This window comes from Oryzias latipes, chromosome 22 (genome assembly GCF_053564925.1).
Source record: "Oryzias latipes strain Hd-rR chromosome 22, Olatipes_Hd-rR_3.1".
NCBI lineage: Eukaryota > Metazoa > Chordata > Actinopteri > Beloniformes > Adrianichthyidae > Oryzias > Oryzias latipes.
The window spans coordinates 11,051,474-11,066,596 of record NC_136258.1 but is presented as its reverse complement, the minus strand read 5'-3'; the positions used below and the strand labels follow the sequence as shown (position 1 = coordinate 11,066,596).

The 15,123-nt window shown below is 39.0% G+C and overlaps 1 protein-coding gene across 2 annotated transcripts in view; it reads right to left on the bottom strand.

Annotated features, from left to right (window-relative positions):
- Positions 1 to 5,275: 5,275 nt before the first annotated feature.
- lrfn5a (leucine rich repeat and fibronectin type III domain containing 5a) overlaps positions 5,276 to 15,123 on the bottom strand; it is a 157,200-nt gene continuing 147,352 nt past the window's right edge. For both annotated transcript variants that reach the window (XM_011490618.4, XM_078940393.1), the window contains 2 exons: positions 8,837 to 9,110; positions 5,276 to 7,272 (listed from right to left, as the gene is read on the bottom strand). In XM_011490618.4, coding sequence (XP_011488920.1) covers positions 6,319 to 7,272; positions 8,837 to 9,110 — 1,228 coding nt within the window. In that variant the 3' untranslated portion in view covers positions 5,276 to 6,318. The remainder of the gene's footprint in view (positions 7,273 to 8,836; positions 9,111 to 15,123) is intronic.

Sequence of the window (15,123 nt, the reverse complement as noted above, 5' to 3'; positions counted from 1 at the left end):
CTCTGAAAAGACACTAACCTTCAACTAAACCTGCTCCAGACCAGGTTATGTTCAGAGCATGAGTTGCTATGGCAACTTGACATACCCTGAAACATACCTCCATTTCTGGAACCAAAAGCTGAGGCTATCCTCTTTCTTAGCCTCAAACAAGGGGGATTTTAACTTGTGCTGCACTGTGACGCAGTGATCTGCACTCCTACTTCACAGCGAGAAGGCCCCGGTTCAAATCCCTACTGGGAACTGTCAGCAGCTCCTAGCAGGGGGGGAGGGGGATGGGCAAAATAAAGCAAAAAATAAAGCCGATAGGGTTTAGCCTGACAGCTCTGCTGTTAATTAGATTGATAGATGCAGGAGTGAACAGAATGGGGTTAAAGATGATATTTAGTGAAGGGAAATAAACTTAAATTCACAGGCACTACTCAGCAATAAATAACACAACCTAAAGTGGAACTTAAACCAGAGGGACAGTACTAAAAACAAATAAAAAAAGCTTAAATGAAAAGAAGACCATAAAAAAGGCAAACCAGGCCTTTTCCACAGGCTCCTAAAGCCAAAACCGAATATATCTACATTCTGTTGTGCTCCTTCTATGATGACATTTTTTTCTATTCTGCTTTATTTTAAAGAAGCACTGAAAAATGATTGTGCTTTTGTCTAAGTTTTCACAGTCTGCTGTATGGTGTAAACAGCTATGCTGTTGGACAGAGTTGGACATTAGAACGCCTGATTAATAGTCTTCTAAACTAATGACGTCTATGGCTGTTCCATGTGTAAGGCCTCAGAATTAGCTAAATATTGCCTTGAGACTCCTCATATCAAGATAATGAAAGAATCCTGGAGTTGAAATCCTACGTGATTAGAATTTTTAAATATTTACTGTCCTCTGAACTCTTCCAAAATTAATCAGGTGTTATTCCCTCTTCCTTTCTACTCCTTTCAATTTGCATTTCTATACCTTTTTTCATTGGTAAAGGCATAAATGATTTATTCAAGCGTTTTTCTCGAGTTGTAGAGAAATCTCTTACGGGTACACACTGAAAGATTCTTGACAATAAATGAGCGCACTTCCACTTATGCAAACATACTGAAGCTTCTGCATAAGGAGCTCTAGACATTTATTTAGCTACATTAGACTCTTCATTTTGCCTCTTCTCTGCCAATAAATGCATTTTGAAAAATATGTCAGCTTAAACTACATCATAGAAAGATTTTTTTAACAGTGCCTATAAAAAATAAAATGGTAATGTAGATTTCTTTTCTTTTTTCCCCTCCCAAATTTCTCTCGCTGTACAGGCATTACATACCATACAAATGGTTTGACAATGCATAAAACTGTGAATTATAATAAGCAATTAAGGTTAACAATAGTTAACTATTGGCAGTGTATATGTCCATGGAAAAAAATGTACTAGTTAGTTTAAAAAAAAAACACACACAAAATTTGGAGATACAGTAAAACATGGATGCAGACTTCTTCTGGTTTTTTTTTTTTGTAAATAAATAATAACGTACTGTAGTGCCAAAATTAACACACCAGATTGAGGATTCATTATCTATTAATTAATTTAGTTTTTGCTTTCATCATATCACACAGTAAAAATTAATATTAACAAATATTTTAAAAGTTGAGATGTTTTGTATGTTTGATATAAAAAGAAAACATTTAGAGAAAACACGCTTTATTTTGAAAGGTCGCGGTTAAAGTTGCATGCAAAAGCGTAAAAGTCGAGAAGGGGCTCTGGCCTTCTGCTGCTGTGTTTTTGAATTATCTGTATTTCTTTGGCAGCCTTACTTGTAACTAGATTACAAAAACAGGTTTTCCCCTATTAAAGAAAAGAATTGTGTTTTTGGTGTTTAAAACATGTTCCTGGGGCATTTTTCTCATTATGGAGGACATCTATATAAAGAAAATAAATCTTAAAATTACATTGCTGGGTATTTCTTTCAAATTGTTGTGAATCAACCAAAACATTCCGTTTGAAAAAGCTTGCAGTTGTGTCGTGGAAGCTACAATTCACAACAATGCAAAAAGCTCCCTGCTTCGTTCCGTTCCAAAGCATCCACTTGTAGACAAATAGATCCATGTCTTCATTTTACTCGTCTGAGCTGGAATCTAGCTTAAAACTGCAGGGCTGGATAGCTCCAATATTCGCCATTTTTGCTGCACCCTTACTGTTAGGTTGGGGTTGTGAGGGGCTGTGAGCTAGTGGGAGAGCATGTAAACAGATGGATAATAGGGAAGTGGGGGGTGGGCTTATTCAATACCAGTGGTCCTGCCCAGCTTTGTTGCTTTTGGCTAAAAATGGCATAGTCATAATTACAAGGCCACATATACAAAATAAAATTGGAGTGGGACGTTATGAATGGCATTGAAAGTTCCTCAAACTTGTCCTTACCTTTTTTGAAGAAAGAAGGTTGTGACAATGATCCAGAAGAGTTCAAGTCTGAGATCCACGCTGACACTGACAAACATGTGGGAACCTGTATAGCTTTATCTTCATTAAAACACCACATGCCACTTTACTTGTAAAGAAACACAAAATATGTGTCAGTAGGAGTTGAGAACTTTTAATAAATACAAAGTAAACACTTGAAATATGCTCACAGAGGTCAGTAATGATTCACCATCAGTTCTCTCTATTCAATTTATTTAATTAAAGCAGCACTTGTAGAATAATTGATGAGAGAACTTCCATTCCCGATTGTCTGTCAGATCTGCTTCATGTCAAACACTTTTCACTGATTTAACTCCACAGCGAATCCGTTCCCTCTATTGACGTTAAATGATGCTGACTTTGCCCGTACTGCCCGTCGCCCACCAGCTGCTCTTCTGCGTGTGCTCCTTTGAAGTTTCTTGTCGTGTTCGTGGTAACCTTACATGTGACCATTTTCCTTTGGTTTGTACCTTTCTGAATACGGCATATCTTATTTTCCGCACTACAAGTTCCTTTTCGAAGCTTTAACTTTTTTTTAAAACATGACCGTGCACCCTATATTCCAGAGCCCTTTAGAAAGTTGAACAATTCTGGTTGTGTTTACTGATCCTGAAGCCATTTTGTGAGGTACACAGAGACCTTTCATTATGCTGTTTTTTTATGCGTTGCAAACAAGGTCGGGTGTTGTTGTACATACGCTAACAGGGCCAACGTGCACCTGTCGGACTGTTTTTAATACAAGTTGCAAACAAGGTTAAGTATCATTGAAAATACAGTAATGAGGCTAATATGTAGCAGTGTTGGGCGTGTTTTTTCTCGAGTTGCAAATATGGTTGGGTGTTATTGTCAATACACTAATGCGACTAACGTGTAGCTGTGTTGTTTTTTATATGTGTAACTAACAAGGTTAGGAGTTAGTGTGGTCACAGTAACATTTGTTTTTGCTTTATCAGTCTGTTTTGTTACGCAAATAAGGTTGGGAGCTACAGGTATTGTGAATTTGCTAATGTGGCTAACGCGTAGCGTGTTACAAATGAGTTCTAGAGTTCTTTTATATATAGAGGTAATAAATGTAAATGTATCTATTTTTTCTGTTTCACCCCAAAATGTGTTCATCCAAAAGGGACAAAAAAAGTGCTCATTTCCCCCTGGATGAGCACTTTTGCAAGATCTTTTTGTTGATTTGTGGAAATGAAAAGAAAGAAAGAAAACAATTTGAAAAAAAATATTTCCCAACAAAATAATATTATTTGGATTATTTTTCTACAAAAAAAAATCAGCTTTGCATGGATTTGCAAGATTATACTCATTTTATAATCATATTAACTTGCCTTACTCTCATGAGGTTCTTATTGGATTTTGTTCTTAGGAGTCCAGAGAAACTACGTTTTTGACAATCAGAGGAAATTTAATAGCCCACCTATCATTCCGTCTACTGACCAGAAGCCCCATGTTCATCTGTTTCTGCAGTGCTGCTTGATGAAAGAATCAAGCCACTGAAAAAGCCTGCAGCCTGCTCTTTCTAGCCTCTGCAAAACTTGAGCACAATAAGAAAATCACATAACATGTCTACCATCCTGTCAATGTCACTTACCCATAAATCAAATGAGTCTCTCTGTTCCTGTGGTTCCTGTGTGGTTTTGGGGTATCTTTTTGCCACCTAGATCAACTTATATCGTATTCAATTACTCAGTTTGAGTAATTTTCTAGACACTAACATCTTACAATTTGGACTAGTTGTAGGACTGTTGCTAAGGTTCTAATACAGTTCCAAAGAAAAAAGAAAACATGTTTTCCAGTGATTCATGATATCATTTTAAACACTTCACAACTTGTTACATATTTCTTTCTTTGTTGTGTGTTTACTAACCATTTGTTACGTCTAGTAAATTAAAATCATTCCAATTCTTACAGTACCCTTAAAAAACAGTTCAAGGAGGAAAGACTCCTTGATGGATGCAGGGAATAAAAGTCTGGTCCAGCAGACTGCAGCTCAAAGTGCGGAAGGAGTTTATGCTGTATCTGGTTGAAGGATCCCAGAATACTTTGCAGCTTGTAGGCTTCAGAGCTGTCTGGAGACTTGTGCGGAACCATATCAATTGCACCAACAATATGCAGGCAAGCATCAGATCCAAACCACAATCAATGGATTACAATGGTCTGGTCTGATCATTGATTATATTTGAGAACTGGACTGAGTCATCCCTCCCCTGCCGCGTTCCAAACAGGAAGTAGCTACTAGCTCAAAGGAGACAAAACCCCATAAACATTTATTGGTAAATCAGATATTACTCAGTAATTTCATTTGTCAGAATAAACATTCTTGCTATGCTACCTTTTTAACATGTTTAAGTTAATCCTATTTTTTTTTTCATGATATTATTTCTGCAGTGCAAGTTTTTCAAGTAATAAACTGACCAATCAGATGCAACAATAAAAGCATGTGGTCTTGCGTTCAACGTTTGAATTCTTTCGAATCCGCTTGCAGGTGGTGGGGGTGTGGACTTCATACTAGCTCACTCCTGGCTAGTGAGAGTGGTTGCCATAGAAATGTAGACTCAGACTGATTTGGACCAATCACTGCTCACTGAGGTTGTCTGACTCCAACATGGGATCCATATTACAGAAAAATGGCGACTGAATTTATTTCATTTTGTTGCCAGTTGCTATGGGTGATGTCGCACTCAGTCCAGTTCTCTCATACAGTCAGTGGGTCTGATGAATACTTTTTTTAATACCCCAGCACCTTCCATGGATCTATTTAGCTGTTATAGCAGGTAAAAAGTGGTAATAGCTGTAATGATAAACATGTCAGACCAAGCTTAATATATGAAAAAAAATACAGTTTACCTTTTTTAATTTTATCCCTTTTTATTTTACACATCATAACAACACAGTACATGTTGTTTTTTTGTTTTTGAGTTTTTTTTTTCTGTACAGAAGCTTTCTGGGAGCGTGTGGCCAACACAGACCATAGTATACCAATGCCAGTGAAAAGCTCACAAAGAAATCATGTTCTTCTTTTTTTTTTCCTGTTAAAAAATATCAATTTCATAAGAGGTCCATTAGATTCTCAATGTGTTGTTTGATCTTTCCTTTATACACCAAGAAAAGATCTGTACTCTGCAGAAGGTAAGAAAGGCTATGTGTGAAATCTCGCTCTTCCTTAGCTGATCCCATTCATCCAAATTCCTCCAGTGGTGGAGCCATTGTGATCTCCTACAATGAGGCTCTATCAATTAGTGAGGATCTGTTAGTGCAAAAGAAGGCACTGACTGCTGTTCTCTTGCCAAGTTATGGACACACACTCAACGTGCGTGTGTATGTATTGAGAATGATGTGCTTTTTGTTTTCTCCAATCAAAAGATCTTTCTCTTCTTTCCCTTTTTAATATTCCCTTTTTGTAGTACTGTCAGATAAGGTGAGTGTGAATCGGGAAATGACATGGCAAGCTCATTGTCTTGTTTTTTTCTTTTGTGCTATAAAGTGGAACCAACGAGACAAGTCGAGGATAATACAAGACAAGGCAAGAACTCCACCCGTTGCCAAAAAAGATGACCAGGAAAACTGAACGAACAGAACTGTAAACCAAATACAAAAGGCTGTGAAGAAACAATATGAAAAGAAGAGCTGAAGAAGGCTTCAAAAGGGGGTGAGGGAATCAAAGAAACATGGCTTTCATTTTGACACCAAAAACCCCAAATGAAAACTCAACAAAAAATACATTCGGAACAGTATCAACACGCTGTCTCAAATGTGAATGACAAGTTCTTACCTTCACCCATACCCCTTTAAACAAATCCAAACACACTGCATACTCTCACACAAAGATTAAACAGTTATGAATGAAAAGTTTCTGTTTTAGCTGCTGCTTTGCTTCAGTTCAAACTGTGCTTTCCAGAATCCAGTCAGAGTCGAGCCGCCCTTTGTCTGAGTCTGCGCCCTCGTCTTTGGGGAGGAGAATGCCGCTCATTGATCGACTTCTTTTGTCCCGCATCAAACGCCCCAGCTTGGGCGCTCCCGTTGCTCCCAGATGGGGCGAGTAAGTCTTTGAGCCTCCTTCACTAAGGGAATACCTTCTCCTCGCTCTGCTTCTGCCTCCCTCTTCCACAGGAAGAGTCTGGTACTTAGTAGAAGATGAGGCAGCCCGGGGCGCCCTGCGTAGGATGGGAGTCTCTCTGAATCGCACAGAGGGAACAGGGCTTGGAGCGGCAGAATGACTGCCGAATGGGAAGGGAGGTGGGATTTGGGTAAGGGAGGTGGAATTGTTGCGGTTGGTGTTAGGGTTCTCTATAGGGTTGGGAGCAGATGAGGTGATAGGGGCAGGATTGGTTATAGATGATGGGGAGGACAGAGTGGGGCGAGGAGAGGAGGTGGATGGGAGTTTCTCAGGGATCTTTGTGGTGTTGGAGCAAGCTGAGGCCGGCTTGCTGGGAGCAGGCTTGCGCTTCGGCCTGTGCAGGGAACCAGTGGAGGAGGCTGGCAGGACAACGCTGGTTTTGGATCTTTGTTCGCTCGCTTTCTCCTGGTCCTCCACCCCGGATGTTGGGCTTTTCGACTCCCAACTCTGGCTGAGGACCGATGTTGCAGTGAAGTAGTCAGGCAGGGAGCACTCAGATGACTGGGATATTTTGTCCTTCCCCCCACATGCTCCTCCTGCAGCTGCTGCTCCAGCTCTTTTCTTTGTTGGCGCTGGAGGGTCCTCCAGTCCAATGGATCCCTGTTTGGAGGAGCTGGGGGTCATGTTGGATCCCTGGGATTGCTGACCATTCGTCTGTGAGTGCATGTTTATCATTGACATGGAGACGCCTTTACCACCCCCACCTGGGTTACACACCTGTGAAAAAGCAGAACATAAGTCATTCGTTTTGGGATAAAAAATAAAATAAAATTAAAAAATTAAAAAAAGAATAGCCACATCCGCTAGAGCAGGGGTGGGCAATTCCAGGCCTCGAGGGCCGGTGTGTCTGCATGATTTCCAGATACTCTTGCCCTACTCATGGCTGATTACCTGGTTCAGGTGTGTCCAGCCAATCAGAACATGCCAGAGCAGGGTATGCTGGAAAACATGCAGGACTGCGGCCCTCAGTGCCCACCTCTGCGCTAGAGGGTTCTGTAGGTGTGTGCATCAATATTTGTGACCGTCAACGACACAGAACAAGTAGCGCCGCTCAATCTTATGCCAGGCTTGGTAGAATTGTTCCAATGTGACACAGAGGATGAAGAATTCAACTGGTTTAACCCTTGTGCTATCTTAGATCACCACACCCTTAGTTTGAGGTGTTCTCCCTACCATGACAAAGGTGGATAAAGGTGGAAAGATTTCATGTAATCCATGGACACCAGTGAAGAGCACAAATCATTGAAGATTGTCTTGTGGGGGTCTAGATGACCCAACTCCCAATGTTAAAGTGCCTAGGATAGCACAAGGGTTAATGATTTGAAGTCGTATAAAGATTTTATTTGACTTGTTAGTGTATTTTTATTTTTTTTTGCTATGGTTATGGGGTCATATGTTGTGCTACTATACTAGATTGCTGCTGTTTCATGAAGCTAATTTGTGCCATTGAAGCATGCATATTTTTAAAAATGGTCTTTTTAGTGCAAACTGACGTGCAGTGTGACAAAAGAGACACCTTTGCTATCCCCCTAAGGGTTTGGTTGAGCCTGAAGGCAGGGCTCCTCATCCATAGTCTTGGATCACCCAGCTTCTTTGCCAGCTACCATTTGCGTCTGATTATTGGAATTCAGGTGAGGATTTCCAATCAGACTCAAACAAAAATAAGTGGGGCCAACACACTTCAGTGTTTGAACCTCAAGCTTTTCTCTGTTCAGAGTGAAATGGTCCAACTTAACAACTAAAACAATCAACAAATTCACACTTTTGATACAGCCCAGGGGAGGTCAACGACAGAAACAATTGTACGTTCTTGTTTATGTGCAGCTTTTTTCTTTTTGTTTATATTTACATTTAGATTTCTGATAAAATATGTCACACTCTTCTTTGTTAATTTTATTTTACCCAGACTTAAAATTGTTCCCAGACAGAACCACAATGCAACTGATGCAACAGCTGGATCATATTTATTCGAAATATCTATAATTGATAAAACCATTACCATTCCAACTGGCAAATAAATACAGAGTATTTATGTTCTCACACATTTAATAGTTTATTTAGTTTTTAGATTTTTTTTTACATTTACTGCTGTGTAAAAAGTTGTATAAGTAAAAAATTTTTTAAACTATTTTTGACACCGAATTTTTACCCTCATTTCTTTCATAATAATACTCTTTTAACAAGCGACCATCATAATGTCATTCCTCCAGCTCAATAAAGAAATCTATTTAATCCATTAAGAGGTATTTAAGAGTGGGTCTTAAGAGGGACAGATACCTACCTTGTACCGTATCATCAGGATGATGATGAAAACCAGCACAGAGGCCACAATTATCCCTCCGATGATGATGATCATAGTCCCACCGAGGAACTGAGACTGCATAAAATGACATCTCATGTACTCTGACTCGGTTGTGAATTGCACACAGCCAACCACTCGCGTGGCTGTCAGGGAGGTGATGACATCATCATAAATGGCCAAAACGCAGAGATCGTACTGAGTTCCCGCTGCCAGATTATTGACCAGGAAGCTCTTGCTTGACGGTGGGATCATTCTACAAGGAGGAAACACAAAAGAAGAAAGTATGATTGATGCACATATTAAAATCAATTTTGTTTTATGATTTCGAAAAACTTTTCTGTTCTTTTTTCGAAAAGCCAGATGCTGGATTACTAAGAATGCTATAACATTCTTTGCATTTTTAGGTTGGAATGCTTTAATTTGATAGATAAAAATGCAAAAAAATATAAAAAGTGTTTTAGTAAATTTATTTTAACACATCATTTTTTGACATCACAGTTTTTGCAACAAATGCAAATTTTTCACCTTGAAGCAAGGTCATAAAAGCAAACAAACTTATTTATTTAATGGAGGACAACATCAAAAAAAATTACAAAACCAATCTTTTTTTTCAATTCAAAAAGGTAAATCAGTCAAAGTGATCTGGATTTTTGTCCACAGTTGTCAGACATATTTGTTGCTTTAACCTATGAAGTCTATCCGCACTTTGGGCTTTCCCTATTGGAATGCTAATCAAAAGCCTATTCAAACTATTAAATTAAACCGTTAAATTGGTGGCAGTGGCTCCCAATTTTTTGCTTGAGCAGGTCGGCCAGTGATTGAAAAGTGGGTGGTTCGATCCCTGCTCCCCTCAGCCAATTGTTGTTGTGTCCATGGGCAAGACACTTGCCCCGCCCTGCCTTCAGCGTCGCGACACTGGTGTGTGAGTGTGTATAAATGTCCCGGAGATGGTCAGAGGTGCATACTGGCAGCCACCTCTCTGTCCATCTGCCCCAGGGCAGCTGTGGATTCATCAGTAGCTCACCATTACCAAGTATGAATGAGGAGTGAATGAATAATGGACACATTGTAAGAGCCTTGAGCGCCTGGAAAAGTGCAGAAAAATCCAATCCATTATTTTATTATTATAATAAACCGCATAGGGCAGCTAGTTCACTGCTCTTCATGGTCACTAAGAGTAGCAGAGGGGAATCTTTGTGTGGTTAAGGAACTCAATTTACAGTGTGAGCCAAGCAAAGGTTAGACAACATATTACATTTTAATGGGCAGAATTAAGAGGTTCAGGATAAATTCACTACGGTTCATTACAGTGTTCTGACTAAAGTAGCAGCAAAAGCTTGCAAGCGTCTGTGTCAGAGTCCCCATGAGCCCATGAATACTAATTGAACCATCTTTACAATAGACGGCGAAGAGTGTTATTTTTTCTTCACCCACTGTTGATGCTTTTTCCATTTTAATGAGACAACCTCAACTCAAACAGCACTCACATCTAAAACTTTAGTTATCATAGTTTCCAGTTCTGAGTGAATGATGAGTTTTTTTTAATGGAAACAGCTAAGGGTCATGACAACCTAAAGCACCAAGAATTTGTAACATGAAAACAAGCAACTTAACCAGATAAGTCATGAAAATTGAAGTAAGACTCAAGTAGGAATCCATCTCATACCTTCTGACCTTTAATACTAGTAAAAGTAAAATAGCAACATAACCTCCGTAACCCTTGTGCTATCCTATGCACTTTACCATTGGGAGTTGGGTCATCTAGACCCACTAGACAGTGCGCTGAACCTTTTTTCTTCAATGATTTGTGATCTTCACTGGTGTCCATGGATTACATGAAATCTTTCCACCTTTATCCACCTTTGTCATGGTAGGGAGAACACGTCAATGTAAGGGGGGGTCATCTAAGATAGCACAAGGGTTAAAATGAGTCATTTAAAGTGTCATCCTATGGTGTACATTTTATTAGAGATTTCAGATTTTAAAAAATGTTGTCTTTCAGAAAATTGGCATGTTCATCTATTGAAATCCTAAACCTAAGTGTGAGCATTTAGGCATCAATGCATACAATCTAAAAAAATAATCATTACCATTGTAAAACTGAGACATTATAAGATAAAAAAAAGTTTTGTCTTAATTCCAAATAGGATTTTTGCCTTAGTGTAGAACCTGGATTCATTACTGTGTCAATTATTGCATATTTAACTCTCCCCATTAACCCCCCCTTTTAGTAATAGGTTTAGTGTCAGGAATTAGTGCCAGTGGACGAATTGGGCTTAATCCTCAAACACAATTTGGCCCAACCTCTATATTTCAAAAAAATAGGGGGATGTCAAATAGTTTTACACTTAATAGTAGAGGTAGGTGGAGGATTTTCAGAGCCTTTCCAATCAAAGTTTATTGTGTTACCCCAATTTGGTGACGTGGGGATGCTGGAGCCTATCTAGCTACCACAGTGTGTTCCAAATTTTTATGCAAATTGTATTTAAGTGTCAAAAAGATCAAATTCTTTATTTTTCAATTAAACCCATGGATGCCATTCTGTCTCGGGGCTCTTTGGTTCTTCATGGGCAGAGAGCTGGTCGGCCCCTTAGGGTTTCTTAAGGTGTGAAACATATGTGGAGTTTCTGACTGACCCCATTCTTCCATGGTACAAAAAAAAAAATGTGCTTTCCGAAACAAAATATCTTAATGCATGACAATGCAGTATCTGATGCTGCAAGGAATATGTCTGCATCATTAGCAGCTATGAGCATAAAAGGAGAGAAACTGATGGTGTGGTCCCATCCTCCAATCCTCAACCCTATTAAGAACCTTTGAGGCATCCTCAAGCCAAACATCTATGAGGGTGGGAGGCAATTCACATCCAAACAGCAGCTCTGGGAAGCTATTCTGACATCCGGCAATGAGATTCAAGCAGAAACTCTCCAAAAACTCACACCTTTTTGAAGAGTTTGGCAATTTTACTGATCTATACTGTGGGGAATTCTCTATGTTTTGATACTTTTATGTCATTTTATTTCATGCAATTTCATATTAATAATGTACTTTAATAATGTAAGTTTATTTCATCTATAGTCTCTTGGTGGCTGGCCATGGTCAGCACAGGACAGGGAATGAAAATTAGCTAAGGCTACAATCCTACGTATGTGTAGTGTTATTGTATTTCAGAGCACCCCACACTGTTTTTCTATGCATTGTCCCTTTACTTAATAAATACAAATACAATATGATACAATTTCAATAGATGCAAAAATTGTGAAGCTGCAACAAAATAAGGGGTCCTATGTCAAAATGTGACTTGACCTATTAAGATGTTTTTGATTGGAATAGCTTTTGGTTTCAGTAATGCAGCAAAATCCACAAATGACCATCTTCAGTTCTTTAGAATGTGTAAAATGCTGTGGAGCTCTGTGTGTAATAATGTGAAACAATGCATTTGCAGATTTCTTTCTTTTTGGAAAAAAAAATACTATCTTATTTTATTTATTTTTTTTAAACACTATCTTATCTTTAGGAGGTTTGTTCAATTACATTTAATATGCAGTGGGTCACAAAAGTATTTATTCAGCCACCACTTATGCAAATTATCCCACTTGAAAGATGAGAGAGGCCTTTAATTTTCATTTTTTACCTCAACTATGAGTCTTCCCAGTCTGGTGCAGGTCAGCAATTTTATTTCTGGTGTCCTCAGACAGCTCTTTGGTCTTGGCCATAGTGGAGTTTGGAGTGACTGTTTGAGGTTGTGGACAGGTGTCTCTTACATAGATAACCAGTTCAAACAGGTTCCATTAATACGGGTAAAGAGTGGAGGACAGAGGATCCCCTTACAGAAGAAGTTACAATGACGACCAAATACTTATTTTCCACCAAATGTTGACAAATAAATTCTTTAAAAATCAGTTTTTCTGGATTCTTTTCACATTTTGTTTCTCTTAGTTGAAGTTTACCTGTGAAAAAAACAGCTCAGGCCTCTTTCATCTTTTTAAGTGGGATAACTTGCACAATTGGTGGCTGACTAATTACTTTTTGCCTCACTGAATATTCTAATGTTTAATGACTCAAAAATATATGCTGTCATTTGCATTGAGAATTTAGAAAAGCATAGAAATATATCAATGAATGGTAATTTGGAACGCGCTGTAAAATGGGATGGAAGGGTACACCCTGAACTGTTTGCTGGTCCCTTGCAGAGCAACACAGAAACAAACAACCGCACAGACACACATTCACCAGTTAACCTATAAAGCATGTTTTTGGGCTGTGGAGCCTGGAGTGCTTGGAGAAAACCTGTTCATGCACGAGGAGAGCATGCAAAGTCCACACGGACAGATCCCAGATGGGATTTGAGCTATAGGACCTTCTTGCTGTGAGGGAAGAGTGCTAAGCACTACACTAGAGTGCAGCCCATTCTATGGGTTAATGCTACAAATAAATGGATAAAGAAAAATGTATGCACGTCCTTCTTAGGAAAGATTTAAAAATAGTTCTAACAATTGCTTACTTTGATAAATGGTATCAACTTGCATTCCGCTTTTCCACTTATTTCAAGGTGAAAAAACTCTTAAGTCGATGCTTCATTCAAACACATATGTATTACAATTCATAGCAGAGCTGCCATCCATCATTAAGCCAGGCCACCAGGAGCAATATGAGGTTTAGCGTATAACCTGTGGTCCTCTGACCATGCTACCTCTGCTCTTGCATTGAATCAATCAGTTCGACTTGTACTAATATGCTTTTTTTATGTTAAAGAAAACCCTAAAAAAATGAAATTTTATTATCTTTTTAATTATTAGTGCATTGCACAGCAGTCCAACATGGCTACACATGTTTAGTGTTTGTGTCACTTAACTGCTTATCTGCTTTTTACAACATGTCTTTAATCACCATTGGTGCTCAAGGCTGACACACTTTGGTGATAATAAAGAGCAGCACTAGAAGTCATAAAGTGACTCTGGATTACAATCCTGATGAATCATTTCAATGCAAGGGCGTACTTTTATTCTGCTGCATCCCTCACATTCAGTTACAAATCAATACAGTTCAGTAATAAAGAGACAATTTACAGCCAAGGTCGTGCCAAGAAGCTGCACACAACAAAAACATCAAATCAAGCAACTGTTAATAATTTTAGTAATTCCAGATCATTATAATCCAAAAAATAGACCACCTTAATGACTAATCTTTTCATGAAATCAAATTATGTAATCTTATCAAAAGAAGGGCCACCTAAGCCTGATGCTGTGTTCGTACCAAACACGATTCATGCATCAAATTTGCAATCGAACGCCTCTTTTTTAATGCATGTCAACGCTTGTCTGAAAAAGGTGTTCATAAACTTAACGCTCCAGACGCGTGTGGGAGGAGCTACTGTTAAAGGTTTTTGGCCTCATCACTACATGGAAGCGTAGAAGGTTGCGTCTGGAAGGGCATCGGGCGTAAAACATTGCCAAATTTACCATGCGACTTGTTCGCTGTGGCGACCCCTGATGGGAGAAGCCGAAAGTGGAAGACTACATGGAAGCATTGACATATATCTCCTAGACAATGAATGAATGACAGATTATATTGAGAGATCAGGTAATTTATTTATTTTGAAAGCTTAAAAAATCCCAATTTGGGTTCATGAGATCGTTCAGAGACTCTCGCAGTACGGTGAGCTTCAACATCTACTGCAGAAGCTGTGTCTATATTAGTGTTTTTCAACCAGTGTGCCGCTGCACACTAGTGTGCCGTGGGAGATGGTCAGGTTTGCCGTGGGAAATTGCCCTCTTTCACTGATCTAAAAACATTTCCCATCTCCAGGAAATCAGCTCTTTGTTTATCCAAACAGGCCCTGATAAAACACTGAGTAGTTAGGAATATGAAAGATCATAAAATACTTGTTTCTTTGTGTTTATTTGATTTTATTAAAGACAGTATGAAAAGAATGACGGTACTGCGATTTAGCTGCAGCTATAACTGTATTCTGAAAAGTCCCGCCCCTTTAACTGTCTCCACCAATCATTCTTGAAGGCTTAATCACACGTCATCAGTCTGACCAATCAGAAGTGGTTAAAGTCTTCACCTCCTTGTTCAGATTCTGCTCATACAGTCGCACAGATCCAACAAAAATACCAGCTAAAGCTCATCTTTAGCGGTGTAGCTTTCCACAGAATCCGGTATCAGACCATGGAACAAGTGAACAAAACAATGAAGCTCAGAGACGCGAGTCTTTCTGCGTTCAGCGGCTGTTTGCACTATATGTCCCATGATGCATTGGG